General features: G+C 55.0%; 7 protein-coding genes across 7 annotated transcripts; 3 read left to right on the forward strand and 4 right to left on the reverse strand.

Annotated features, from left to right (window-relative positions):
• The first annotated feature begins 573 nt into the window (after positions 1-573).
• On the forward strand, positions 574-2,994 carry GUITHDRAFT_95350 (hypothetical protein). Its single transcript, XM_005830295.1, has 7 exons — positions 574-1,574; positions 1,762-2,196; positions 2,354-2,451; positions 2,536-2,587; positions 2,632-2,697; positions 2,767-2,799; positions 2,845-2,994. Exons 1-7 carry the CDS (start codon positions 588-590, stop codon positions 2,890-2,892), a joined length of 1,719 nt encoding a protein of 572 aa, XP_005830352.1. The 5' UTR covers positions 574-587; the 3' UTR covers positions 2,893-2,994.
• A 5,082-nt stretch (positions 2,995-8,076) lies between these two features.
• AP1M (Adaptor protein complex 1 subunit MU) lies at positions 8,077-9,904 on the reverse strand (the record flags this gene model as incomplete). Its single annotated transcript, XM_005830296.1, has 11 exons — positions 8,077-8,139; positions 8,240-8,278; positions 8,325-8,392; positions 8,439-8,502; positions 8,551-8,613; positions 8,661-8,738; positions 8,799-8,882; positions 8,929-8,992; positions 9,057-9,121; positions 9,167-9,245; positions 9,297-9,904. 11 exons carry the CDS (start codon positions 9,902-9,904, stop codon positions 8,077-8,079), a joined length of 1,275 nt encoding a protein of 424 aa, XP_005830353.1.
• Positions 9,905-10,922: 1,018 nt separating this feature from the next.
• On the forward strand, positions 10,923-12,066 carry GUITHDRAFT_140435 (hypothetical protein; the record flags this gene model as incomplete). The annotated part of the gene is given in 4 exon segments (XM_005830297.1): positions 10,923-10,972; positions 11,054-11,789; positions 11,838-11,917; positions 11,937-12,066. The coding sequence occupies 4 exon segments, from the start codon at positions 10,923-10,925 to the stop codon at positions 12,064-12,066; spliced, it is 996 nt and encodes a 331-aa protein (XP_005830354.1).
• Positions 12,067-12,234: 168 nt separating this feature from the next.
• GUITHDRAFT_87761 (hypothetical protein) lies at positions 12,235-13,600 on the reverse strand. The gene is made up of 9 exons (XM_005830298.1): positions 13,290-13,600; positions 13,152-13,242; positions 13,054-13,100; positions 12,935-13,010; positions 12,840-12,883; positions 12,657-12,796; positions 12,480-12,550; positions 12,348-12,425; positions 12,235-12,299 (listed from the first exon to the last, which is right to left on the reverse strand). Exons 1-9 carry the CDS (start codon positions 13,442-13,444, stop codon positions 12,264-12,266), a joined length of 738 nt encoding a protein of 245 aa, XP_005830355.1. The 5' UTR covers positions 13,445-13,600; the 3' UTR covers positions 12,235-12,263.
• Positions 13,601-14,605: 1,005 nt separating this feature from the next.
• GUITHDRAFT_153249 (hypothetical protein) lies at positions 14,606-15,002 on the forward strand (the record flags this gene model as incomplete). Its single annotated transcript, XM_005830299.1, has 3 exons — positions 14,606-14,701; positions 14,748-14,812; positions 14,855-15,002. The coding sequence occupies 3 exons, from the start codon at positions 14,609-14,611 to the stop codon at positions 14,886-14,888; spliced, it is 192 nt and encodes a 63-aa protein (XP_005830356.1). The 3' UTR covers positions 14,889-15,002.
• GUITHDRAFT_110498 (hypothetical protein) lies at positions 15,002-16,474 on the reverse strand (the record flags this gene model as incomplete). The annotated part of the gene is made up of 10 exons (XM_005830300.1): positions 15,002-15,086; positions 15,133-15,213; positions 15,255-15,337; positions 15,408-15,491; positions 15,535-15,600; positions 15,651-15,834; positions 15,882-16,045; positions 16,154-16,199; positions 16,242-16,336; positions 16,394-16,474. 10 exons carry the CDS (start codon positions 16,472-16,474, stop codon positions 15,002-15,004), a joined length of 969 nt encoding a protein of 322 aa, XP_005830357.1.
• A 921-nt stretch (positions 16,475-17,395) lies between these two features.
• On the reverse strand, positions 17,396-19,127 carry GUITHDRAFT_110499 (hypothetical protein; the record flags this gene model as incomplete). The annotated part of the gene is made up of 3 exons (XM_005830301.1): positions 17,396-17,539; positions 17,598-17,726; positions 18,075-19,127. The coding sequence occupies 3 exons, from the start codon at positions 19,125-19,127 to the stop codon at positions 17,396-17,398; spliced, it is 1,326 nt and encodes a 441-aa protein (XP_005830358.1).
• Between the last annotated feature and the right edge of the window lie 5,310 nt (positions 19,128-24,437).

Below are 24,437 nucleotides of genomic sequence, written 5' to 3' on the forward strand. Positions count from 1 at the left end.
GGTACCGTTGAGCAAAAATGAGAGCTCCGAAGATGGGGTGGGGTAGTTTGGGGTACCATTGGGGTGGGATGGGGTGGGGGATCAATATGTCCGGTACCAAAGTGGGTAAAAGTAGGGGTACTTTTGCTGCGGAGGTCCTCCATGGGGTGAAGGAAATGGGGGTTTTGAGCCAAGGGGGGTGGGTGGTAGTGGGGGAAATTTCCTGGATTTAGCCGCCATGTCATCAGTAGAGGAGGAGAAAGAGGAGGAGGAGGAGGAGGAGGAGGAGGGGGAGGAGGAGGAGGAGGAGGGGAGGAGGAGGAGGAGGAGGAGGAGGATTGTATGCTTGCGGATCGTCGGGATCTCTGACTTCAAGCTCTCGTTGACGAGCTGCGGGAGGAGGAGGATGAGGAGGAGCAGGAGGAATATTAGTGAGAGCAGATGAAAGATGTGGGAAGCGACGAAGCATGCGAGTCAAATCGTTGGGTTAAGACGGATGGTGAAGGGATCGAGATAGAATGGTGACTGAAGGACCAGAACAGTGTGCAAGACATGTGTTGTTATCTGTTGTTCGCTCTTTGAAACTTTTATGTCAGGATCTTCTCATCATGTCCAACCCAAACGCTGAAGTGAACCTGGATGTTGTTGACCGGGAAAGGAAGAGGAGGAGTATGCTGGACAAGACCGTGACGCCGCTGACTGCCATGCTGCTGGTGGCTCTCTTGGGGTTGGTGGACGGGAGCATGCGAGCATACATGCGGCTTCCGACCATCCTTGGGGAGGAGGTGACGTACGAGGAGGCAGGGACGTTGTCTTCTCTTCACGACTCTGAGATGCTAATGACGGACCGGCATGGGGCTGGGCGTTCGCTGCTGTCAGCACCGCTGGGCAAGGCTTGCGTGCATCCTTGGAGCTGCCAGACGGGGCTGGTGTGCCGGGCAGGAACGTGTGCGATCTGCTCGAATGACGCCGAGTGTCAGCAGACGAACTCCAAGAATCAGTGCCAGAACTCGAGCGTGGCGGGGGTGCCGATGTGCAAGCACAAGCCTCTGTTCCATCCCTTCGATCACTCTGACGTCCTCATCTGCCTCATCACCCTCGTCACCATCATGCTTGCAGCCCCCGCGGGAGTCGGAGGTGGAGGGATCCTCGTCCCAATGTACCTCTCCATCGGCAAGTTCTCCCCCCACTACGGCATCCCTCTCTCCAAGGCCACCATCTTCGGCGGCGCCGTGACCAACAACTACTACAACGTGCAGCGACGTCACCCCTACGCCAACCGCCCGCTGGTGGACTACAACACGTGCATGATGCTCGAGCCGGTCCTCCTCCTCGGCACCATCATCGGCGTCTTCTTCAACGCCGTCTCCCCCGGCTGGCTCATCACCATCCTCCTTGTGCTGAGCTTGACTTACACGACCTACCGCACCAGCGTGAAGGCCCTCGAGACCTACAACAAGGAGGAGAAGGCGGTGAAGGAGGAGGAGACCAAACACCTGCTTGGCTCCAAGGCCGGGCCGGAGCAACACCCCTCCTTCATGCTTGACGCGAACATCCCAGAGGACCTTCGAGAAATCTACGAGGCTGAGTCGCGAGTCAACTTCAAATCCATCGGGGTGAGTAAGCGTAGGCAGACTCCTCCTCCTCCACCACCACCACCACCACCACCACCTCCTCCTCCTCCTCCTCCTCCTCCTCCTCCTCCTCCACCACCACCACCACCTCCTCCTCCTCCTCCTCCTCCTCCTCTCCCCTCCCCCCCCGTCTGAATCTGCTCCTCAGGTCCTGACCATCTCCTGGATCATCATCGCTGTCTGCTCCATCCTCAAGGGAGGCGAGGGAGGACAGGGGATCGTCGCGTGCGGCTCCCTGGGGTACTGGCTGCTTGTGGCAGCGCCGCTGCCGATGGTGCTGGGGCTGGTGATGTACTGCGGGGACATTCTGGTGCGAGGGTACGAGGACAAGCTGAGACTGGGGTACGAGTTTGCTGAGGGAGACATCCACTGGACGCGCAAGAACGCTTCCGTCTACCCCCTCTACTGCATCTCCGCCGGTTTCGCTGCTGGCGCCCTCGGCATCGCTGCTGGAACCATCCTGGGGCCGATCTTGCTCGAGCTGGGGATGCTGCCGCTAGTGGGCACGGCGTCGTCAGGCTTCATGGTCATCTTCACAGCCTCCTCCACCACCTTCCAGTTCCTCATCATGGGACAGCTGCAGGTGCTCAAACTCTTTCTCTCTCTCTCTCTCTCCCTCCCTCCCTCCCTCTCGTTCCTCCCCCCCTCCCTTTCCTCCCTTGTCCTCCCTCCCTCTCCCCTCCTCCCCCCTCATCGGTTTCCTCCTGCCTTCTCCGGTCTGCTGCTCTGAGTGCTGGCAGATCGACTACGCTCTCTTCTTCTGCGGCATCGGGCTGCTGGGCGGAGCCATCGGGAACACAGTCGTGAGCTTCTTTGTGAAGAAGTATAAGAAAACATGGTAGCCTCCTCCCTCCTCCTCCCTCCTCCCCCTCCTCCTTCGCCTCCCCATCCCCCTCCTCTTCCTCGTCTAATTTTCTTGGAGGTTCGTGGTCGCGATCCTCTCGGCAGTGCTTGCTGCTTCAACGGTCTTGATGGTGAGAGGTGGGAGGTGGAGCTGACGGGGGTGACACGGCTGCAGGGATATGCGGGTTTCGAGCGAGCTGAGTTGTCGTATGATCATGGCAAGAACATGGGGATCCGAAGGGTGAGGATGGAGGAGGAGGAGGAGGAGACGAGACGGAGGGGGGTGCGGGGGGCTGACATGTGTCAACAGCTTTGCCCGCTGGTGTTGAAGGGCAAACAGCAGGTGAGAGGAAGATGGAGGGGAGGGCAGAGGCTGACAAGGGGGCAGGGGCAGTTAAAGGTGAAGACAGCAATGATCCATCCGAAGAAGGCATAGATGAAGCAGAAGCCATGCAAGAAGAAATGAGAAGTGAGGAGCAAGGTTGGTTGGTTGGACGAGCATGTTGTAATTTTAGGAATCAAAAGTCTTAGATGGGTCATAGTCTTAGAACCATCAGCGTCTGCTCTTGCCTTGTCCTCCTCTCCTTCAGTCCTGCTGCGGCTGCTTGTCTCCCGCCTTCTCCTCCTCCTCCTCTTCCTTGTGCTGCAGGGCCTTGAGATGCTGCTCCGGGTTCTCGACCTTGACGACAGCAGCGGCGTCGATCTCGTTCTCGCACATGGGGCAGGAGGTGTCGCTTTGCAGGTGGCGGAGGAGGCGACTGTGAAGGGCAGGAAAGCTGCAGGAGGGGCAGAAGGACCAGTCGGAGGCGACCATCTTGACCCCCGAGAGGATGCAGTAGGGGAGCCTGTTCCTGCACTGGGGGCACTCGAGGGCGGTAGAGGAGGAGGGGAAGGCGCAGTAAGGGCAGGGAGAGACGGGTTCCTCCTCCTCCCCCTTGGAGGGCTTCCGCACGATGGTCTCGATCTTCTTCCTGTAGGCGTCGGCGACCTGCGAGCGATACTCGGGGCGCATCAGCATGGACGCGAACTCGAACGAGGTCTTCTTGAGCCCGCCCCGCTGACACTCGATCACCGTCGAGGTCAGGATGGGCACGATGTGTGCGGGGAACTTGGAGATCGAGTTGGACACGCGCACGAGCATGCGAGCGCCGCCCTCGTGGTCCCCCTGCTTCACGAGCACCTTGACGAGGACGTAGCTGTGCAGCAGCAGCAGCGAGTCCTGCAGCTCTCGCGGCACGGGGATCCCCTGCCCCTGCAGATCCTTGTACGTGTCGAAGAGCATCTTGTGTGCGACCTTGTAGTTGCCCAGCTCCTGCTCCTGCCGTGCGATGATGACGGCGGTGCGAGCAGCCTGCCGGTAGGAGCCGAGGGCCATGTAGAGGCGGAAGATGTAGTTGGGGTCCTTGGGGATGCGGTCGTGCTCGCCCATGAGGTAGTCGATGAGCGTGTGGGTCAGCACCTCGTTCCTCGCTGCTCCCACCACCCCGATCGCCTTGTCTAGCGCCTTCTCCCCCACCTGCAGGTACACCCGCAGCGCCTCCTTGTGGTCCCCGGCCTTGTCGAAGAAGTCGCCCGCGGCCTCCAGCTGCTGCTTGCTCTGGTAGTACCTCGCCATCGTCAGGTACTCCCCCCGCGACCCCGAGGACCCGAGGAAGAGCGCGAGCGCGTCCATGAGGTCGTGAGATTGAGCCAGCTCGAACGCCTTGTCCTTCTCCTTGGCGATCAGCAGGAACTCGAGGGCCCCGCGGTAGTCGGCAGACGCCTGGCAGTAGTTGGCGCACTCCATCGCTCCTCGCGTCGTCCTCGTCTCGCGGACGATCGAGAAGGCTCGCTGGGGCTGCTGCAGCTGCTGCAGGCACAGCCGTACCACCTCGTCCATCTCCTTGCCCCGCTCGTACGCGTCTGCCGCCTCCTTGAACTGCCCCTGCTTCTCCTTCGCCTGCCCGAACCGCACGTGCAGCTTGGGCGTCTGAACCAGCGGCATGAGCGCCTGCGCTGCCTTGAAGTCTTTGATGTTGATGTAGAGCGACACTGCCCGCTCGTACATCTTCCCCTTCTCATACAGCAGCGCCGCCTCCGCCTGCTGCTTCATGTCGGCCAGGATCTTCGCGCAGTCTGCGCACACGCTCTCCCCGCACTCCATCGCCAGCTGCACGCCTTTGGCCACGTTCCCCATCCGCAGCTCCATCTTTGCTATGCCCACCTTGCACGCCATCTTGTGCTCCTCCGTCAGCCGCACCTCCACATCGCGTCCTCCCACCGCGAACCTCTCCTGCCTCGCCTGCTCGTACCTCGCATGCGCTGCCTCGTACTCCCCCTGCGTCTGCAGCTGCTCCGCGAACTGCAAGCAGATGTGCGGGATGCGCGAGGGCGCGAGGGTCTCAGCGAGTCTCAAAGCGCGGTCCCACTGGCGGAGGTCAGAGCGCATGTCGAGGGCGAGGATGGGGTTGGAGGAGGCGAGGAAGAGCTCCTGCGCGAGAGAGTCGTCGTTGACCAGCAGCGCGATCTCCCCTGCCAGCAGGTGCTTGTCCTCGTGCTGCGACAGCTGCTCCAGCGCCATCACGTTGGCGCAGTCTTCGAGGTAGCGGCTGACGTTGAACGCGACCTTGGTCTGGAACAGCTGGAGGGCGGCCAGGTACAGCTCGTCCCACTTGCTGCGCTCCCCGAGGGTGATGGCGTGCTGGAAGGCATCGGTCAAGCGACCGAGGGCGAGGGACTGAGCGAACTTGGAGGAGGAGGAGGCGAGGAGGTTGTCGGGGTTGAGGCTGCTGTGAGAGTCGAGGACGAGACGAGCGATGGAGCCCATGTGGGTCTGATGCGTCAGCACCCCGTCGATGAGAATCATGGGAGACAAGTGACGCGGCGAGTCAGTCTGCCCGACCTTGTCGACCCTGGGGCCCTTGAGAGTTGCGAGGAAGAGCTTGTAGGTCACGATGCTAGTCTCTGTCACCGCCACGAACACGCCCTCCTCCTTCACGTCCCACAGCACCTGGCTGGTCTTCGCCGGGAAGTCCGGGATCTCGAGCATGGAGGAGTCGACGGGGTTATGGATGAAGCCCTTGAGGGAGGAGTCGACCACCACAAGCCGCGTTCCGAGCTTATTGGAGGCGAAGAACTTGATGCCCTGCGAGTGACGGAAGTCACTGGAGCGAGTCTGATCCTCGAGGGAGAAGTAGACGACTGTTCCTTGACTCGTCGAGTAGATCAGAAAGTCTTCCGTCAGCTGCATGCACGTCACTTGTGCCTCCTCGCTTGACTCCGGGAAGCTCCTCGTGAACTTCCCGTCATCGTCTCCGACGATTTTCTGCAGGTTCACCTGACCGTCGTAGAGCACAGCGATCATGTCGCGATTCAAGCTCATGGCCTCCACGCTCGCGAGGTAGTCCACCTCCCGCACCAGCTGCCCCTGCTTGTCGCACGAGTAGATCCAGCTGATGTTGTTCTTGCCCAGCGCCACATGTCGCTTCCCAACCGCCACCAAGTCGGGCTCGTTTTTGATCTCGATCCTCGCGCTCTTCCTCCCACTCTCGTCTAGCGCGTCCTCCACCTTGATCTCTCTCAGGCTGCTCATGTACGCGTAGGTCGAGCCATGCGCCGCGTTCAAGACCGGCATGCTGGCGAGGAAGTTGACGACGGTGCCGTCAGACAATGAGACGGTCAGGAAGTTCCCGTCGGGGGTCCACGCGACCTGGTCGCAAAAGACGCTGAACTGCAGCGAGTCCCCGGGGATCTCCTTCCACTCCTTGAGGTCGATGAACTTCACGTGGTTCCCCCCGCAGATCGCCGCGCGCTGCATGGAGGGCGAGACATCAATACAGGAGACGCCGACCTGAAACATCTGCGAGGTGAAGAGCATCGAGTCCTTAGCGTTGGGCTCCTTGGCCAGGACCATCCCAGAGGAGAAGCCGACGATAAAAGCGCCGTCGTAGTACCAGCGATGCACGAGGACGTCGCCGTACTTGAGAGGGAAGGAGAAGTCAAACGACTGCCGCACGTCCTTCTGCAGGGAGCAGATGAACACAATCTTCTTAGCGATCAGGATGCTCACTGACGTGTTGCTGTCATCCTTGGCGCTCATCCCTTGCCCCAGGTGAATCTCCGACGGCTCTCCTCGCAGCACGTCCTGCCTGATCGCCTGCCCAGTGTTGGAGTTCACGGAGAAGGTCTTATCCTCGGACAGCAGCACCAGCTGGTTCTCGACACTCCAGGCGCCGTCAAAGATTCGCTTGCTGTGTTTGCCGAGGAGGGGGTTCAGCTTCGACGTCCGCTTGTTGTAGATGATCAAGTTGCCTTTGCCTGATCCCAGCGCCAGGTCGAACGACACCTTGCTCCACTTGAGCCACAGCAGGTCCTTCATGTTCGTCTCCACAAAATTTGACTTGCGACTCGTGGAGTCCCAGCAGATGATCGCTGAGTTTCCGCTCTGAAGGATCGCAAGCATTTCTCCATCCTTGTCCCAGTCCAGACACAGCACGTTCCCTCCGGCTGTCAGCACCACATCGTCCAGCACCTGCCCGTACCTGTCGTAGATCTCAACTCGCCTGCTGGTCCCCACCACCGCCAGGTAGTTCCCGTCGGGTTGCCATGCGAACAATGCCTTTCCTTCCCCCAGCTGACTGCCCGGGATTTTGAACAGCTCCTTGGATGACCCTGAGGACTTGACGTCGGTCGCCATGGCGGCAAGGCAACACTGAAACAAACGTCAGGCAAGCATAACCACGTCGGACGAGCACAAGAACAAATGTGCACGACGATCAGATCTACATTCGTTTACTGACAAGGCATGCATCGTGATGTCGTCCCGTGTACTCCTCCCTCTCTCTGAATTTTCTGCTCTTCACTTCTCATGCCTGCCTCCTGCCTCCTACTTCTCTTCCTACTCCTGATCCTCCTGTTCTTTGCGTTCTCAGACTTTATTCCGTCCTTGGACATCCTTGGCCTTCATTGGCTCTTCCGCCATGCCTCCCCAGTTTCTACTTCCCACTCTTCTTCCTTCTTGACCGCATCTAACATCATTGTATATAGGTTATGTGACGTACTTCATCGGCTTGCTACTTTAAACAGTGCATCAACTCTCCTCCCTTCCTCCCTCCCACTTTCCTGCTGCATGCCTACAACTCCTCCCCCCTCTTATCCTGCCAGTCCCCCTCCTACTCTCACCTCCCAGCTCCTCGCGTCTCCTCCCCTGCTATCCCCTCCCCACATCTATAATCATCTTCACTCCAATCCCCTCGTCTCCTCGCTGCTCTTGCCATCGCTTCGCTCCCTCCGTCTTCACGACGCTACTGCCGCCATTCAACTGCCCCCTCTGCTTTATCAACAACTACCCTACAGCTCTGGGTATTTAGGTACCCCTACCACCTCATCGACTCATATTTTCATATGAAATCAACATGGGGGGTTGGTACCTCCACCCCTTCAATTTTCAAACATTTGCTTTTAAGAACGTTAGCTTACAATATTTCGTTTCTCTAAAAGCTTTAAGCTGAACAAGTAAACCAGGCTAACCGGTGGCGACTGACAGTGAGCCTCGCCGGATGATGGGACCGGCTGACTGAGTCGGACGATGGGCGGGAGCGATGTACAACTCAGATCTCATCATCATTTCATTCTTTCACTTTCAGTTCATTCGGAGCTGATAGTCCCCATTCTGCGTGATGTAACGAACCCACGGCAGTGCCTGCTCAGAACAGAACGACATTACGAACGGGGCTAGAAAGAACAAGGAGAAACAAGAACAAGGAGAAACAAGAACAAGATCAGTCAGGAAGAAGCAGCAGTACCTGGTAACCGCTCTTCTCCATGATCTTGAGGTATCGCACCTAAAGCAGGCATGAGCGAGCAACCAAGCCTTCAGCTCAGGGTCACCTGGATCCCAGACACAGTGAAGTAAGGGATCTCGAACTTGACGGAGATGGGCTTCTTTTGCAGTTGGCCTGAGGGCAAGGAGGATCAGACGGGACACACAGAGACAGCAGATACCATCTTGCTGAACAGACGGCAGACCAAAGTGAGCGCGCAGCAAAAACTCTTTCTGACCAGGAAACTGATGAGGCAGCAACTCAGATCGACGTCTCCGAGATTGAGAATGGACCTGCTTGATGGTCCAGACGATAGCGTCCTTCTCAGGTGCATACTTGGCCGTTCCAGTCCCAGCCTAGAAGCGAATGAGACGACAGGAAGGACGGGATGGAGACATCAGACCTTGAATGAAGGAGAGTCTGCATCCGGAGGAACAGGAATCGAAATCTCCACATTGCTTGCAACAGACCTTTGCTTGAACTACATGGCGAAGACAAGAACAGCAGAGTTAAAACACAAGTCACTGTAGGAGTCTCGTACCTGTGATTTGGCTTTGATCGTGTATTCTATTCGGCTTCCGCTATGAGGCTCGACAATCGCTTCAATCCAGATGAGCGGCCTGACCTGGTAACGGCTGAGGTGTCCTCTCCCTCCACGTAGTCGCTCATACCTGTGTCGAGAGACGATAAGACATGAGCTCGAACTCACCGTCGGGGGGGATGAAGGAGATGGTCCTGTAAGGCATCGATGAGGATGGTTTCACGAGAAAGCATCAAGCAGCATTCAAGCAGGGGAGACCTGTCGTTCTCGAACCGAGCCAGCCTCACACACTGATGAAACTTGATGTCCTCCATCTCAACAGCCTTGCCACCACCAGTGACGATCACGACTTGACATGTCACGCTTACCTTCCCCTTCCCAGGATTCCGCCCGGTGGATTCGAAGAGGAGCTTGTCGTTGAGTCCGAGCTTTAACTCCGGCATACCACTAGCAGGACAAGTCAGACGGCAGGAGCGGCGCATCAGCAACTGCGAGCACCTGAGGTAAGACCTCATCTTCAAGGCGCCGAGAATTTCAGATCGCAGGACGTTGCCATTGGAACCGACGAGGAGGTTCACGGACTCGACGACATCCAGAAAGATCTCGTTCTTCCTGTACTTGATCCCCTCGCTCCTCCATGAGACCACCCCAGTGACCGCAGGCGGCGGCTTCGCTACCCCCTGTATCTTGTGGCTCTCCTGCATGATATACTCGCTCAGAATCTTTTGATCTGTAATCTGCGGGTAACCCCAGTCCATCATCTCGTCTAGAAGCTCGTAGATGACTACAAAGTTGTCCCTGATGCTCTCCTCCTCGAGCTCTCGGAAATATTCTTTGAAGACATTGATGATGTGGTAGAGAAAGAGGAAGAGAGTGGTGGCGTTGGAGTTTCTGGTGGTGCAGGCCACGAGGTAGAGGTTGTTGTACTTGACGTATGCGAAAGAGACGCCCTTGTCCACTATGATGGGCGGAGATGAGCCTTCTACCTCGTCAAGCATCAGGTGCGAGAAGCGCTCTATGGCATTCAGAGGAACATCTCCGCGGTAGTTGCGACTTATGATGACTTTACCTTTGACGTCCAACACGAAAACGGCTGAAGCAGTCATTGTAAAGGAAGCAGTAAGAGACTTTTCGATTCAGGACCGAAGTTTCAGGCTACAGATGGGAAGGGGACAAAAGAACAGCGGAAGAAAGTGGGAGATGAAGCCGAATAATGCAGTGAAGAAAAGGGGGCGACGAGGGAGAGGGGGAGAAGGGAAGGGAAGGGGAGAGAGAGAGAGAGAGGAAGGAAGAGGGAGAAGAGGAAGGGGAGGGGAGGGGAGGGAGGAGGAACTGATGATGCTGATCCTGCGAAGGGAGAGGAGCAAGGTGGGTCTATTAGGGGGTAGGGAGGTAGGGTGGTGGTAAGGGTGGGGTGATAATGTGAGTGGGTGTTAGCAGTAGAGGTAGGGTGGAGGTAGAAAGAACATAGACGTGCAAAAAGGGTAGGGTAGGGTAGGGTAGGGTAGGGTAGGGTAGGGTAGGGTAGGGTGAAGGTAAGATTCAATAGAAACCTGGGGGTAGGTGTGGGGGTGGATACACAGTTGAAAAGGAGGGGTGGGGGCGTTCGACAGATTGATGACGGGTGGTCAAGGCTAGATGAGAGGGTGGGTGGGTGTACTGACGGAGGTTGAGATCGATTCAAATCACTTCGGTTCAAATGGTTTTGCTGATCGACAGGGTGGGGTACTAATGAGCAAAGTGGGTGGGTAGAAACAAAGGGTCAGGAGGCCTAGATAGGCTTCAAAATCTTGAAGGTAATAGAGAAATATGAGAGGTGGAGGGGGGGGGAGGGATGTCCCAGGGAAACTTCCAGATTTTCAGGGGTGGGATCAGTGAGTATATGCTTGGGGGGTGACAACAGTAGGGGGTACCTTGGAACAGAATGGCGCTATGGACGGTGAACTGAAGCAAAGTTGGGAATGCGAAGAGAAGAGTCAGAGACAGAGTAGGAGTAAGAGACAGAATCAGAATCAGAGTCAGAGACAGACAGACAGACAGACAGACAGACAGACAGACAGACAGACAGACAGACAGGGAGAGAATAAGCAAGCAGGAGCAGGAGCAGGAAAACGAGGACCATGGATGGTGGTAGAAGAAAGAAGATTGTTGGAAGAGAGCAAGAGAGGCAACAGGTGTGACTCAAAGGACTGAGATAGCAAAAAAACCCTTGTGCTGTTTCTGTTCGTGACGAGGAATTTCTTTCACTTGCACAGGCCTCACATCAGCACACCTGAGGCGTTGTCGATGTCAGGAGCGAACAGCCCGGTAGCACTCCCATCGTCAGTCGCTGTGATGAACACCGAGAGCAACCCCAACGGTGTGTTTGTGACTCCAGGGAAGTCAGGACGACGACCCGACACAGACATTCGAGCCCACGTCATTCCGATCTCCAAGATGGTGCGAGCCTCGGACGGGAGTGAGATCGTGAAGCAGGGGCACAAGTGTGTCTTCTGCCAGGGGAACAGCCCTGGCGGGGAGCGATGGGCCTCTATCTTTCCTGCCTCGCGATGGATCGAACATTTCGCGAAGCAGTGCACGGAGATCCCGTCGGAGGTGAAGGACTCAGTCATCATGAAGCACCCCAACGTCCTCCTGCCGAAGCCAGCTGCGAAGCGATGCTCCTCCGACATGCATCCGGGATCGCCCAAGAAAGGAAAGGGCGGAAGGTCCTCGATACTCGACATGAAGTCTCATGTGGTGGAGATCAGCACCAAAGTGCAGAAGCCTGACGGCTCGTTCGAAGTCAAGGCCGGCCACAAATGTGCTTTCTGTGAAGGAAACAGTGAAGGAGGCGTGCGGTGGGCGGCAGTCTTTCCGACGACTCGTTGGGTCGAGCATTTCTGTCGGCAATGCACGCAGATACCAGCGGACATCAAGGAGGCGATCATCCAGGGGTTTCCGAGGCGGACCAAAGGGATGCCCATGGACAACCTCAACGACATGTCGCAGGTGCCGCACAGCCCCATGTGTCGCTTCCTGGCACTGACACACTTGCAGGAGGCGCTGGATGGCAATCAGAATGGAAGCTCGAAGAAGCCCAAGAAGTTCCTCTGCTCCGAGTGTGCCAACATCAGGGAGTACGTGATGCGCTGCCAGGCTGACATCGCGATCATTCAAGAAGCGATCCAAGACGCAGAAAGCCGGGTATCATCTGCTACGGATGCAAGTGAGAGAGACTACTGGAGGGAAAAGGAGATTCTACTTCGACGAGAGAAAGTACAGCTGAGGGAGAAGGAGGCGAGCTTATGGAAACGATTACAAGGCAAGATCATTTACACGCCCTCTTTATACCATTGTCATGTCTATCCATGTTATTTTTTGATGTTATGTTTCAGGCGATGGAAATGACGTCACTTCGACTGCAAGCTAAGAGCTGATTGCTCAGATGCAATTCCAAACCTCATCCAACCTTGTATATATGTGTCACTTACGCATAGATGTGATATATGATCCTTTCCCCTGTGATAATTCAGACGTTAATTTATGAAATCTTACCATTGCTCTCACCTCCATCACATCTGAAACCCACTCGCCGTCATATGCGTGTCCCTTCCAGGGGCCATCCCCCCACTGAAACCTGCCATGCTGAACCAGAAGATGAGGGAGGCAAGACACGGGAGAGACAGGGGGCTCTCTTACTCCGTGCTTCTTGTCGTTGTCGAACATTCCCTCGTACTTGTCGCCGTTTGCCAAGACTAGCAATCCATGACCTACCAAGCTTGTCATTCGCAACGAGAGCCTCAGCTATTTCTTGGAACATGTTCAAGTCTGACTCCTTCTCCTACACTATCCTGACCTCCTGCACTCTCTTCTCACCGTGCCTATGGTCGTTCTTCCATGATCCCGTGTAGGTGCTTCCGTTTGCCCACGTCAGTGTGCCACGCCCCTCACGGACTCCTTCCTTCCAGTCGCCGGTGTAGACGTTGCTGGCGTTCATGCCAGAGTTTTCACCCCACCTGATCAAGGTGTTACCGGGAACCAGACGATGGATATCTCTACGTGAATGTTCCTTGCCCGTGCTGAAGTCCATGAGCCCAGTCACCCTGCGCAAACAAACGAACTTGAGACTGCCCGACAAAATAAGCAAACAATACCTCGTAAGAATCTCCGTTGGCCCACATCTGCTTCCCTTTGCCATGTTTCACGTTGTGTCTGAAGCCTCCCTCGTATCTTATCATCATGTTAGAGACGAGAGAGCACACACGTGACGCACTTATCGCCTTGGGGAGTGCAAAACTTTCCTATTCCTTCCTGAACATCCTGGGAGCAAGCCTCGTCAGGGGTTATCCAGCAGACAGTGTAGTAAGATACATCAAGCCAGTCGCCCTCATACGTGTCACCATTAGCCCAGGTGAACTTGCCATATCCATGTCTTCTCCCTGCCTTGAACGCGCCATCGTATCTGCACCCTCAGTCATCTGTGTTGGCCGAGCGGCTTTCACGCCCTACCTTGCCCCATCTTGTACTGTCCATGCCTCGTGTGCAGGAGAAGGAGGAGTCTCGCTTTGAGGAGGAGGAGGAGGAGGAGGAGGAGCCTCTTCAGGCTCGATGACAGTACCTTTCGCTGACTTCTTTCCACGCAAGCAAGAGCTAAAGCAGCCCATCGCAACGGCTTGTTGAGTTGAACTTGAGGAGAATTCAAATGTCTCTGACTAGAAGCAACGCCTGCTCAACTAAGTGCAGTAGTGTATCTCCTACGAGCTCTTCGTATGCTTGCCTTCTTCTCCCTCCCTCACTTCCCGTCCCTCGTCCAACTTGCAGTCCACATTGTGCTTCGACCGTTGGAACCAACAGGACCACCCTAAACCCCAAATGAAGATACCAGTAAAGCCTTTGAGCTTTCCAAAAACACTTCAAACTTTTGTTATTTGAAAGTTTTCACTCAAATTTGTTTACTCAACTCTGTTGAGTAAACGAAGGTGTTTAAAAAATGAAAAGTGGCCGGGTGCTGCCTTCGATCTGATTTTGACTAGAAGTTTTACTCAACAGTGCACATGTTAGTACCACTTCCACGGGGGTGGACCACCGGGGGTGGTATAGGAATTTCAAAAGGATGATGTAGGGGTACTGAAAGGGGATTGGGCATGGGTGGGTAGGAGTGTGGAGAAGGGGTGGGGTCATCATGTAATTCGAAGAGACACTCGCGCCTCTTAGAAGATGCAGGAAAATGACGAAGCGCGAGAACGATGATGATGGATGGGATGTGAATTGAGAACGATGATGATGGATGGGATGTGAATTGAGAACACGCACGGTTGATGTGACAGTGCAGGACAATAGGGCTGCATGATAAGAGGATATCGTGCGTAGAGAGTTGGATAGATGGAACGGCAACGAGAATTTGGGGGTTAGACTTTGTTTATCAGTGCAGGCTGGATGTATGTTGAAAACTTTGATTAGGCGGAAGGGCAGGAGTGTTGGGGTTAACTACTGATACGAGCTCCTCTTCCTTCTGATTGTTGGCTTACATGTGTGACTCGAGTTTAGCGTGAGGAGAGATGAAATATTTCTAGACGTTTCGAAGTGAGATCAGTTTGCTCTTAAGACTGACTCTCCCGGCAATCGCACAAACGCAAAATGGCCTGAGCAAGCTTGAAGGATATTACAGATTCATTTTTTTCTTTAGATCTGCATGTTGTCAGAGGGAAACAAAGTTTTGTAGTTGGGTTCTTGATAGTTCGAAGAGCTTGCCTTCAGAGAAGTGCAGAGAGCAGTCCATCAACGTCTACGTTTCAATGTCTAAGTGATAGTGTCTGATTAGTTGCAGGATGTTTTTCGGATTCAACGTGTTTGATCCAAGCCACTCTCCCGCGGTCAACGCGCACCAGGAGTCATACAACTCCGGCTTCACGTCCAGCGCTGTAAGCATGTTCCTCTCCTTCCCCTCCTCTCACCTCGCGTCCTCAGCTGGGTCAGAAGAAGTCCAAGTGGGGCGCTGCTAGTGGCAGCAAGAGCCTGGCTCAGTCCATGAGGTGAGAGATGGGAGGGCGTGAGGGAGGTAACGCTGGTGTCAGGGTGTTCGACGAGTCCTTCAAGGGAGCTTACTAGGGGGTATTGTTTCGATTCCTCTTCTCGAGGATCTCTTCACGTGGCTGCTCTGAGGCGGTTTTCCCGCGCTTGTTGCGTTTCAAGTGTTGACATGCAATAAAGTTTGCTAACTGCTATGATGCCGCGCTTCCGCTCATCGTTCTCGCCATCAGCTTGCTCTGCAACTTGATCCGGTCATGTGATGTCATGGAAGTTGCTCTGCCAGCCTTTTACAAGTCCGTCAAGCTCGCAAGTCAGTCCTCACTCTGAAGGTGTCGCAGCAGATCTCAGCCTTTCCGACTTGTCGTTGGGTCTCTTAGCCTTCTTGGCTCCATCTCGCGACCCTCTGCGTTCAGTCAACCCTCATCTCCCTCCTCCTGCTCTCACCCTGTCTGTGTCTGCGACCTCCCTGCGGGCGTGTTAGGCCTCAACTTCACCAAGTAGAGCGAGTCTTCGCCTCTGCGAACATTCTGACGAATGCACATCAGAGAGCCGGCAGCACAAGTCTTGGAGGAGAGTCATGAGAGGAAGCAAAATCACCGGATTGAACAAGGTTGAACCGCAGGTGTCAACCTGGGTGCCATCTTCCACCTCGAGGAGAAAGTCACCGCGGACAGCAAGTTCCTGCTCCCATATCAGTCGCAGCAGGCAACGACGAGGATCTCACAGTCGAGATAAGGAGCTTGACCTCATGGGGAGAGAGATCCCCAGGGATGGAAACCTCGCCCAGGAGCTGATAGAAGCTCAGCACAAGTTTCCCATCATCTCGCATCGTCTTCTCACGTCGTCTGGCTTGCCTTGCGCTCGCGACCAGCTGAGGCATCTCTTAGTCGAGGGCAGCCAAAGGAACCAAAGCGGACATGAGGAAGTTCCTTGAGGTGGAGCAGCCGCTGGGAAGCTGCTGGAGAGGATTGTGAGGCAACAGCACTGGCGTCTCCTCTGGGCGGTAGACGATCGCGTACAGTGACTGCAGGTCTCGCATCAGCACGAGCTCGCATGACTCGCTAGGCCTACCGGCGGAGGCATCGCGTCGTCGCTGACCCTCCATTCCCACACTCCCTCGCGTCCGACCCTCCGCCTCCTCGCCACGTGAAGTTTGTCGTGACGTTTGAGATGGCGGCGAAGCGACCTGCTCCAACTGTAGGAGGATCGTCGAAGAGTGTGAAGGTTTGAATCTTCTGCGAAGGAGGTCAAGGCAGGCCAGCAGGAGCAGGAGTCACTTGTCTCTTGCGACTCCAAGAAGATCTGTGTCGTCCCGTCACTGCAGCCACAGCAGGATGGCTTACCTTGAGCTCCTCCTCATCCTTGAAACTCACTCTGATCGCCTCCCCCCTGGCAGTGCTCTCAGACTTGTCTCCCCTCATCCTCCCTTACTTGTCTCCGCATAGGGGATTCAAGCATCCCATCAAAGCAGCATCACCAGTTGCCGGTAGCCCATGCACATCACAACCGACATCGGCCATGCATCCCTTGCACCTCCAAGCAAAAAAGCTCCTCGCGCAATTCCTTGCTTCTCCCACTTGCACCCCATTGATGCCATCCTGCACATGCCCATCTTTTGGAGTCGCGACTGTAAGCACCTCGAACCCTTGTGATTCTGTGTCCATTGTATCTGCAACAGTAAGACTTGAATTGGTAGGTGAAAGCCCTGCGTAGGGCCACTTTCTTCACCCCTGTACATGCTAATTCCAACATTTACAACAACTCTTCATACCTCAATCGAATTGTCCCCTCCACTCCTCTCCTCTCCTCTCCTCTCCTCTCCTCTCCTCTCCTCTCCTCCTCGCCCTCCCCTCCCTCCCTCTCCCCTCCTCTCGCCTCTTCTCCTACCCTCAACTCTCCCCTCCCCAAACCTCCCCTCCCCTCCCCTCCCCTCCCCTCCCCCCCCTCTCCCCTCCCCTCCTCTCCCCTCCCCTCGCTGTCTCCATCCATTTTGACTACCTGGGCGGTCTGGTGTCGCTTGGTCCCACTGATCGGACCGTACGAGCAGGCTGGCCGGGCCGCGGCACTCGGGGGCCGCTCTGCCGGGCCGGGGGTCAGGTGCCACGGTGAGTGACTGGCCGGGCCGGCGCCGTGATCGACTTCCCGGGCGACTCGCCGGGCCGCCTGTAGGCCTGAGAAACCGTGGGCGCGTCTCACTCAGTGGATTTGGTTCGCCGGCCAATGTGGTAGGACAGCACAGCGATGCTGGTAGAGTATGAGGGTTCGTCTCTCTGTCTTTCTGGTCCATCCGTCGAGTCGCTTGATGAGGCAACAAGAGTCAGCTAGCGGCAGTTCACCCGTACGTCTCCGATGCTCCTTTATCTTACGCTTTATGCCTGACGAGTCTATTTCTCGGAAGGAGGGCCCAAACCGCTGGCACCTTCCGCCGGAGTCCGCCGGATGGTGAAGAAGTTGAAGAAGCCTCCCGGGCCGGATGGGCCCTGAGTCAGTGAGTCACGGAGCCTCTCCGGGCCGTGCAGTGCCTTCAAGAGTCGGATGACCGTGCCTGGAGCCTTGGAGTGTCTTCTCAGACTGTTGCGGGCACGTCACGACCTCGCTCGCGCCTTCTCTTCTAGGATCTTCTCCGCATGCTCCACCAATGGCTGGAACATCCGCTCCAAATCCCTTCCCAGCGCCTCCAGTCGCTGCATCCCTTGCTTCGACTTCTGCATCCCCAAGATCGTCGCCCCCTGCCCCCTCCCTGTCAGTCCCTCCCCTCTCCCTCTGACTCACTCTCTGCCTCCTCACCGCAAACATGTCCGCCTCGAAGTCGTTCAGCAATGTATCGTAGTCTCTTCCCCCGCACATGTGCTTCTCGAACAAGGCCGAGGGACTGCCCGCGGGCTCTTTGGAGGCAATGAAGCTGTCCTTGTCCACCTGCGGCATTCTCTCCCGTCAGCCCCTTCCATCTACTCCCTCCCACCTCATCTCAAGTTTCTTTCGTTCATCCATTTCTGATCCTTTTCGTCTGCATCCATCCCAATTCATCGCTTGTCTCTCATCTCCCCAACTCTCCCTTTTGTTCCTTTTGTTGCCCAATTTTACCTTTCCTCTCCCTCACTGCTACAACTTGTAGACACTCTACCCCTCCTCTCCCCTCCCCCTCCCTGTTCCTTTCTCCGCATTCAACTCTGTCTCTGTCGCATTGCAAGACATCATTGATGATTATCTTTCCTCCCTCCGATCCCCCCCCCTCTCTTTCGCCTCATCTCTCCACGCACTCACTGGAAGCACGTATGACTTCATCGCCTTCACCCGCCCATGACAGTCGAACTCCTGTTGCTGCACAAACTTCGCCAACAAGCAGCTCGTATCACCATGTTTGTCTCCCAGGTTTCGCACACGAATGGGGAGAACCAGGGGCTGTCCTGGGCTCGTCGCGTACAACCACGTCCCGAACATCACGTAGCAGAAGTACTCAAACTCCGTCGTGACCAGTGACAGCTCCCTGTTCGCGATCCTCGCCAGTACCTCCTCCGCGTGCAGTCCGACGATCTTGCACAGAGTATCCGATATGTACACGTGCGCTCGCTTCCCCGTAGACGGATGCAGATGCTGCTTGACCGTCCCGAAGCTCTGATCCCTGTAGAACGCTCGCTCAAGCTCCAGATCTTGCTCCGACACTGTCTCGCTCTCCATCAGCAGCTGCCGCTGCAGCCCTCGACCTTGCTTCTCTACCAGGTCCGCCACGAGGATCTCGATCGCGTGCAGTGCCCGTCGGGTCACCTGCTGCAGATGCCCAGGAAGCGAGACGAAGATGTTCATCAGCTCCTGCGAGCTGAAGCCGAACTCCCAGTGCCTCGCCAGCACTCGATCTGGCCAGCCCATGGAGTTCATGTGGTCCCGCAGCAGCGACGGCTTGTCGAAGGACAGGCTTCGGATCCAGAAGTCAAGCGGCTTTTCTATCTCCACATTCTGCCAACCATGTGGGTCTACAGCTCCCGCATGTGGTTTCATCCATACTTGCATAGCCTCTTCTTCTGCTCCTCCACCTCGTTCACCCTGCCGTGAGTGCAGCACATTCATGCTCGGAGATGTTGACTCTGACTCGTCGTCGCACTCCTCCACCTCAAGGCCCTCCTCGTTGTCCAACGTGTTCACCCGCATCAGCCGCAGCTCGTCATACGTACATGCAGAATCTCGCTTCAGGCGCTTGCAGCGAGAGCAAGGACGAGCTTCGTCGCACTTTGCCTTCGCCTTCTTGCAAACTGTACAAGAGTTGGAGCCTCTAAGCCTCAAGACCTTCTCCTCCTGCACTCTGATACAGCTTGCTTCCATGTGCAGCCGGGTACATCTGATGATGAAACATCACATCAGTGGGCAAGAGATGTAGAGTTTTGACAGCGAAAATTGCAGGATGAAAACTGACAAACGATTACATCGGGAGAGATACAAGAAAATTGATCACGAAGGAAACGAAGAACAGGAGGGTGCCACGGTGCAGGAGTGACTTTTTATGGTGTGCTCTTGCTCACCGCGTGCAAGGTTGGAAAATGTCACATTTTAGCCTCGAGTCCTTGCAGGCCTTACAGGCCATCCGGATCCTCTTCATGCTCCTGCCAAGCACATCGAAGCGTCAGTAAATAGGTTAGGGGTCAGTGAGACACATTTGAATGTGTTCGGTTGTTTTTGACAACTGAACAGAGCTGGCCCAACACACTAACTCAGTTCAGAACTTTTGAGTTTGTGACTGACTCAATACTTTGTGCATGCGTATGCAGTAGGCGGTAAGGTCCAAGTTGTTGTTGACTGCAATGGTGGTGGTAATGGCGGTGGTGCAGGTGCAGGTGCAGGTGCAGGTGCAGGTGCAGGTGCAGGTGCAGGAGCAGGAGCAGGAGCAGGAGAGAGGGGAGAGGGGGGAGGGAGAGGGAGAGGGAGAGGTAGAGGTAGAGGTAGAGGTAGAGGTAGAGGGAGAGGGAGAGGGAGAGGGAGAGGTAGAGGTAGAGGTAGAGGTAGAGGTAGAGGGAGAGAGAGAGGGAGAGGGAGAGGGAGAGAGAGAGAGGGAGAGGGAGAGGGAGCTGGAGCAGGAGCAGGAGCAGGAGCAGGAGGACCCGCCTCGGCATCTGGTTAAATCTTTAAGTTGAGAAAAGTTTAAACTATTTCATGAAATTGTGAGTGAAAGTTTGAAATAATGATTAATGCTCGTCTCTACTTTCAATGTGGAGCATCCTTCGATTGTGTTCTTCAAAAGAAAAGCATCCCCGATTATTATTTAAATAGTATTTATAGAGCCTCGTGACTGATGACTTAACTTTGAGCAAAGTAAGTTTAACTGAACTTTTGAGTAAAGCGATTCTTTATCGACCTTACAAGTTAAATTCCATAACTTTAACCGGCGCAATGCCGGGGCAACCGCCGGCGCCGGCAAAGTGTTTTGAATAATTCTAGTCTCTTAATTATGGTCAGTGTGAGGGGTCATGTATAGATAATCCTTGGGTATTGAAGGGGTGGTGGGTACCCTATCAATTTTAATCGTTCCATTAGATGAATTTATCCGGCAAAATCACCCCTTAATATTCCTGGCTATTCTCCGAAAAGATTGGGGTGGGTACATGTTTGAGTCATCAATCAGGGGCGCCGGCCTTTTTGAGAAACACTACTGATCAGCAATATTACTGGGGGGGACCCCACCCTCCTCCGGGATACCCTGACAAGCCGCCAGCCGCATCGCATCCTTCCTGGCATGTCATCGTCGAGCCATGTTTGCTTGTTTGGAACAGAATGCAAGATACCTCCGGCAGAATTAGGAGATAGTACTCTCATCCAGTGCACGGCTTGCTCGAAATACTTTCATCACCTTTGCGCTAACCAAATCAATGGTTATGAAGATTGGAGTTGGTGTGGATGCGAACTGCCACTCGCGTCTGGAAGAGAGAAGGAGCTTGAAGAAAGACACAATGCAGATGCTGGTGCTGTTCCAGCAGTTCCTATCGGAGAGAGTCCAGCACTCTCCGATGCTGGGAGTGATAGATCTGATTCTGCAAGTTTGAACGATGCCCCTGCAAGCAGTCAAAATTGGAGGAAGGTAACTGCGGATGTAAAGAACAGGATTTTATCCCAAGGTTCCAAGACCAGGTTGGTGATAACGACAAGCTATTTCCTGGTATTTTGAAATGGTTCATTCAATGGGGATCAGTCTCACATATGCACAGGTACGAATCAGTATCATAGATTTCTGATGTCTTTCCACCGAACTATGTCGGTACCAGCACAAGGCGACGGTGAAGAGTCGGAGGCAGCCAGGAGCTCAACGGATTTGTTATCGTGCCGGAGGAGAGTGTGTATAGAAATGGAAAGGCTGGGGATCAAAGCTGATGAGATAGGAACACATTCTGTAAGGAAGGTGAATAAGCCAAGTTTGTGGTGAATAGTGACTCGAGCTTACTTCCGGTATAGGGCGCTGCCACCTTCTGTGCAAGTGGAAGTACCCAATGCTCACCTGTAGTGGCACTTACAGGAACAGCTGGGTGGGCAAATGGAGGGGTTTATGATCGATACTTCAAGTTCGAGGCAGCAGGTAGAATTTTGCTAAGTTAGTGACATTTGAAATGAGTTATATGCTCGCAGGGGATGCTTTTGTTGGAAGGACAGCGGCAGGATTGCGCATCGATTCTGAAGAATTTGCTATCCTTCCACCTCACTTTGGTCCTCAGCAAGACAGTTATGTCAGCGACGCAGTTCAATCGTGCTTCCCACACATCAGGCAGGAATTTCGAGGTGTAGCAGAACATGCTCTCGCGAGCTTGGTTTATCATTGGGACTATTTGAAGACTCGATTAGACGAGCATCACCTGATGTGGAGCTGTGCATTGGTTCGAACAGAAGGGATGCTGGATGAATTGAAGCGTCGAGTGAAGTGTGGGTTGCCTGGTGACCCGGGCATCGAAATGAGAAGTACTGGTTGCCCCCCTCATGTCATGCAGAACTTGCATTACAAGATGATTGCACAGGAGGTCAGACGACTCAAGGAGGAAATAAGCAAAATGAAGAAACGCCTCAGGAAGATTGACGGAAATGTTCGTGCTACCAAACGTCGCCGTCAAACTCACAGCGATATAGAAGAGGAAAGTGAGTTGCAAGGAATTGACAGTGGCGACAGTGACAGTGGCAGTGACAGTGGCAGTGGCAGTGGCAGTGGCAGTGGCAGTGGCAGTGGCAGTGGCAGTGGCAGTGAGCGAGCTGCCGCGATGATGGGGGACGATGTTCGCCATCGCCAGATAATGAAGGCCTTCGATAGGATGGATAAAAAGATCGACAACATGATGGGGCGGGGTATGACAAATAATTTTACCAGATCTCCTGAGCATCAACAGGCAAATGAAGATACGATGACGGGGCGGGATGGCTCCGCAAGTGAGGATGAACATTCTGCACATGACATGGGAATTTCAACTTGGAAAGATGCAAACGTGTCACCGGGTTTCAACGTCACCAAACATTTTGGAACGTGGGAGAACGCATGGATTGCATGGCATTTTGGTGACACTGTGAAGAAACATCCTGCTTTGAAGGAATTGAGCAGAGCGCATATGGAAACCAAAGAAGAAGGAAGGAGATTTAGCGACTTGACCGTTCTTGTCGAAATTTTTGAAAGGTTCGTGAGGAGGGAAATCATGGAATCAGAGAACAGAGTGATGCAGAACTTGAACGGTGGAGAAGTTTTGTAGCAAGGCCAACACTGGCTGAAGCTCAACATTGGTTCAAAACATATGACAAAGGCTTTTTCAAATTGGTGAGTTCTAAGTCGAAGGCACGTACGAGGAGACAAGGACAATTGAAATGGACAACTTATGTTAGAAAAATGCGACAATGGAAGAAAAGTGATCTCAATGCATTTTTAAATCGTTGATCATCCATGTAATAAAGAAAAAGATTCATAGCACTGCAATATAATCTTGTTGAAGAAGATGAGAGTTGAAGGATGCAGCAAGACTCTCAAACGAAATTGTTCTAAGTGTTTTTCACTCTGAGGCGGACTTGTGAGGTTGAAAGGTCATCGAACCCCCCTTCGCCCCCGGGGGTGGTCCAATTATGTGGTGAACAATAAAAATGACAGAAAACCTTCAGAGTTTAAAGAAAGTATATAGTGTGCCGGCCAAAGTCTTGGAAAGCTAAATAGAAGCCTTCTGTGTGACCAACGTCAGAGTCAGGCTTCAAGTTCACGAAGTTCCGAACTCGGAAGTTCCGGGCCACCCGGTGACCCGCTGAGCCTGGTATCTATGAAAGAGATCGGAGACGGTACTCGTCGCAACCGTCAATTCGGGCAGGCTACCTTCCCGGCGCCGCGGGGCCCGGGGTCTCGGATCGGGCCGCCGGCCCGGCGGGCCGGGGCTCGAGTATTCAATCATGGCACTGCACTCAGTGCGGCATCATGGGGGCTGCCAGGCTGAGTGTGACACCATGACACTGTGACAGTCAGCCGGGCACGCAGCCGCGGGGTGCGGGCCACCCCCGGTTGATCGGACCATTGACTGTCGGAACAGTTCGGAACCCGTGATCGGACCGTACTATACTGGGCCCGAGTCACTCCAGCTGAGCCCGGCTGGCCCTGAGCCTGCCGCCGCAAGCGCCGCCGTGCAGGCCGGAAGGGCCAAGCAACAAGCAGAAAGGGCCAAGCAACACTGACGGTCGCTTGGAGCAATGCCCAAGGATCGGACCCAGTCAGCCTGGGGGGAGCAACTGAAGCAGGCGAGCCGCGCGCGGATCCGAGACCATCGAGTGCCAGTGAGCAATGATGTCCGCCAGATACCAGGGGAAACTGGCCCTGGGTGTCAGGATCGGATGCAGAGTACCGTCGGTCGAGATGGCCGCGGACGGAGAAAGGGCAGCCGCCGACAAGGTCGGAGCCGGCGCTGCCGCCGGGGGTCCGCCTGGGGCAGCGGACGGAGGGAGTCAGCGGTAGCCGAGTCAGCGGTAGCCGCCCGTGACGGCGGCGACGCCGCAGCAATGCTCAAGGACCGGCGTGAAACGACCGATGCCGGGGAGGAAGCAGGCGAGCTCGGACCAGCAGCAAGCACCCCAGTGGTGTCGAGCTCTCCGGAGGCACCCGACGTCCGACAGTGAGGGACGGAGACGCTTCGCCAGCTCCGCGCCGATCGTCGGCGCCACCGTCTGGATGTTTCCCCCATCGGAGTCGGAGACCTCCGGCGAATAAATCCTATGACTCCTCTACTCTATAGCTGCTTGTCGGCAGTGTTCTGCTTGAGGCAGAGTTTGAGGCACTTTTTACCTTCTGCTTGTTCCTGCTTTGTTTTGCTTGAGGCACTTTTCCGGGCCGTTCACACCGGTCCTTGGGCATTGCTGCGGCGTCGCCGCCGTCACGGGCGGCTACCGCTGACTCGGCTACCGCTGACTCGGCTACCGCTGACTCGGAGGCTAGCGAGGAGGACTACCTCGTTTTTACCTTCTGCCAGTAAATCCATTGTCCTTCCTGCCAGACAGACAATGAATGTACTGGCAGAAGGTAAAAAGCCTGCCAGGAGGTTTAGCTTGTTCCTGCTTTGTTTTGCTTGAGGCACTTTTACAGGCTTCTGCCAGTAAATCCATCTTACTGCGCTGTGTGCCTGGAGGTTTAGCTTGTTCCTGCTT

Source organism: Guillardia theta (assembly GCF_000315625.1).
Source record: "Guillardia theta CCMP2712 unplaced genomic scaffold GUITHscaffold_46, whole genome shotgun sequence".
NCBI classification, from domain to species: Eukaryota; class Cryptophyceae; order Pyrenomonadales; family Geminigeraceae; genus Guillardia; species Guillardia theta.

What these genes read in the sequence shown, in the direction of transcription:
- GUITHDRAFT_95350 (XM_005830295.1), top strand. Translation starts at nt 588, where the DNA reads ATGTCCAACCCAAACGCTGAAGTGAACCTGGATGTTGTTGACCGGGAA. An exon ending in TCATCATGGGACAGCTGCAG is followed by an intron (nt 2,197 to 2,353) that starts GTGCTCAAACTC and finishes GAGTGCTGGCAG; the next exon opens with ATCGACTACGCTCTCTTCTT. An exon ending in AAGAAGTATAAGAAAACATG is followed by an intron (nt 2,452 to 2,535) that starts GTAGCCTCCTCC and finishes ATTTTCTTGGAG; the next exon opens with GTTCGTGGTCGCGATCCTCT.
- GUITHDRAFT_87761 (XM_005830298.1), bottom strand. Translation starts at nt 13,444, where the DNA reads ATGGGCTGCTTTAGCTCTTGCTTGCGTGGAAAGAAGTCAGCGAAAGGT. An exon ending in ACAGTACAAGATGGGGCAAG is followed by an intron (nt 13,243 to 13,289) that starts GTAGGGCGTGAA and finishes CTGAGGGTGCAG; the next exon opens with ATACGATGGCGCGTTCAAGG. An exon ending in CACGGGCAAGGAACATTCAC is followed by an intron (nt 12,797 to 12,839) that starts GTAGAGATATCC and finishes CACCTTGATCAG; the next exon opens with GTGGGGTGAAAACTCTGGCA.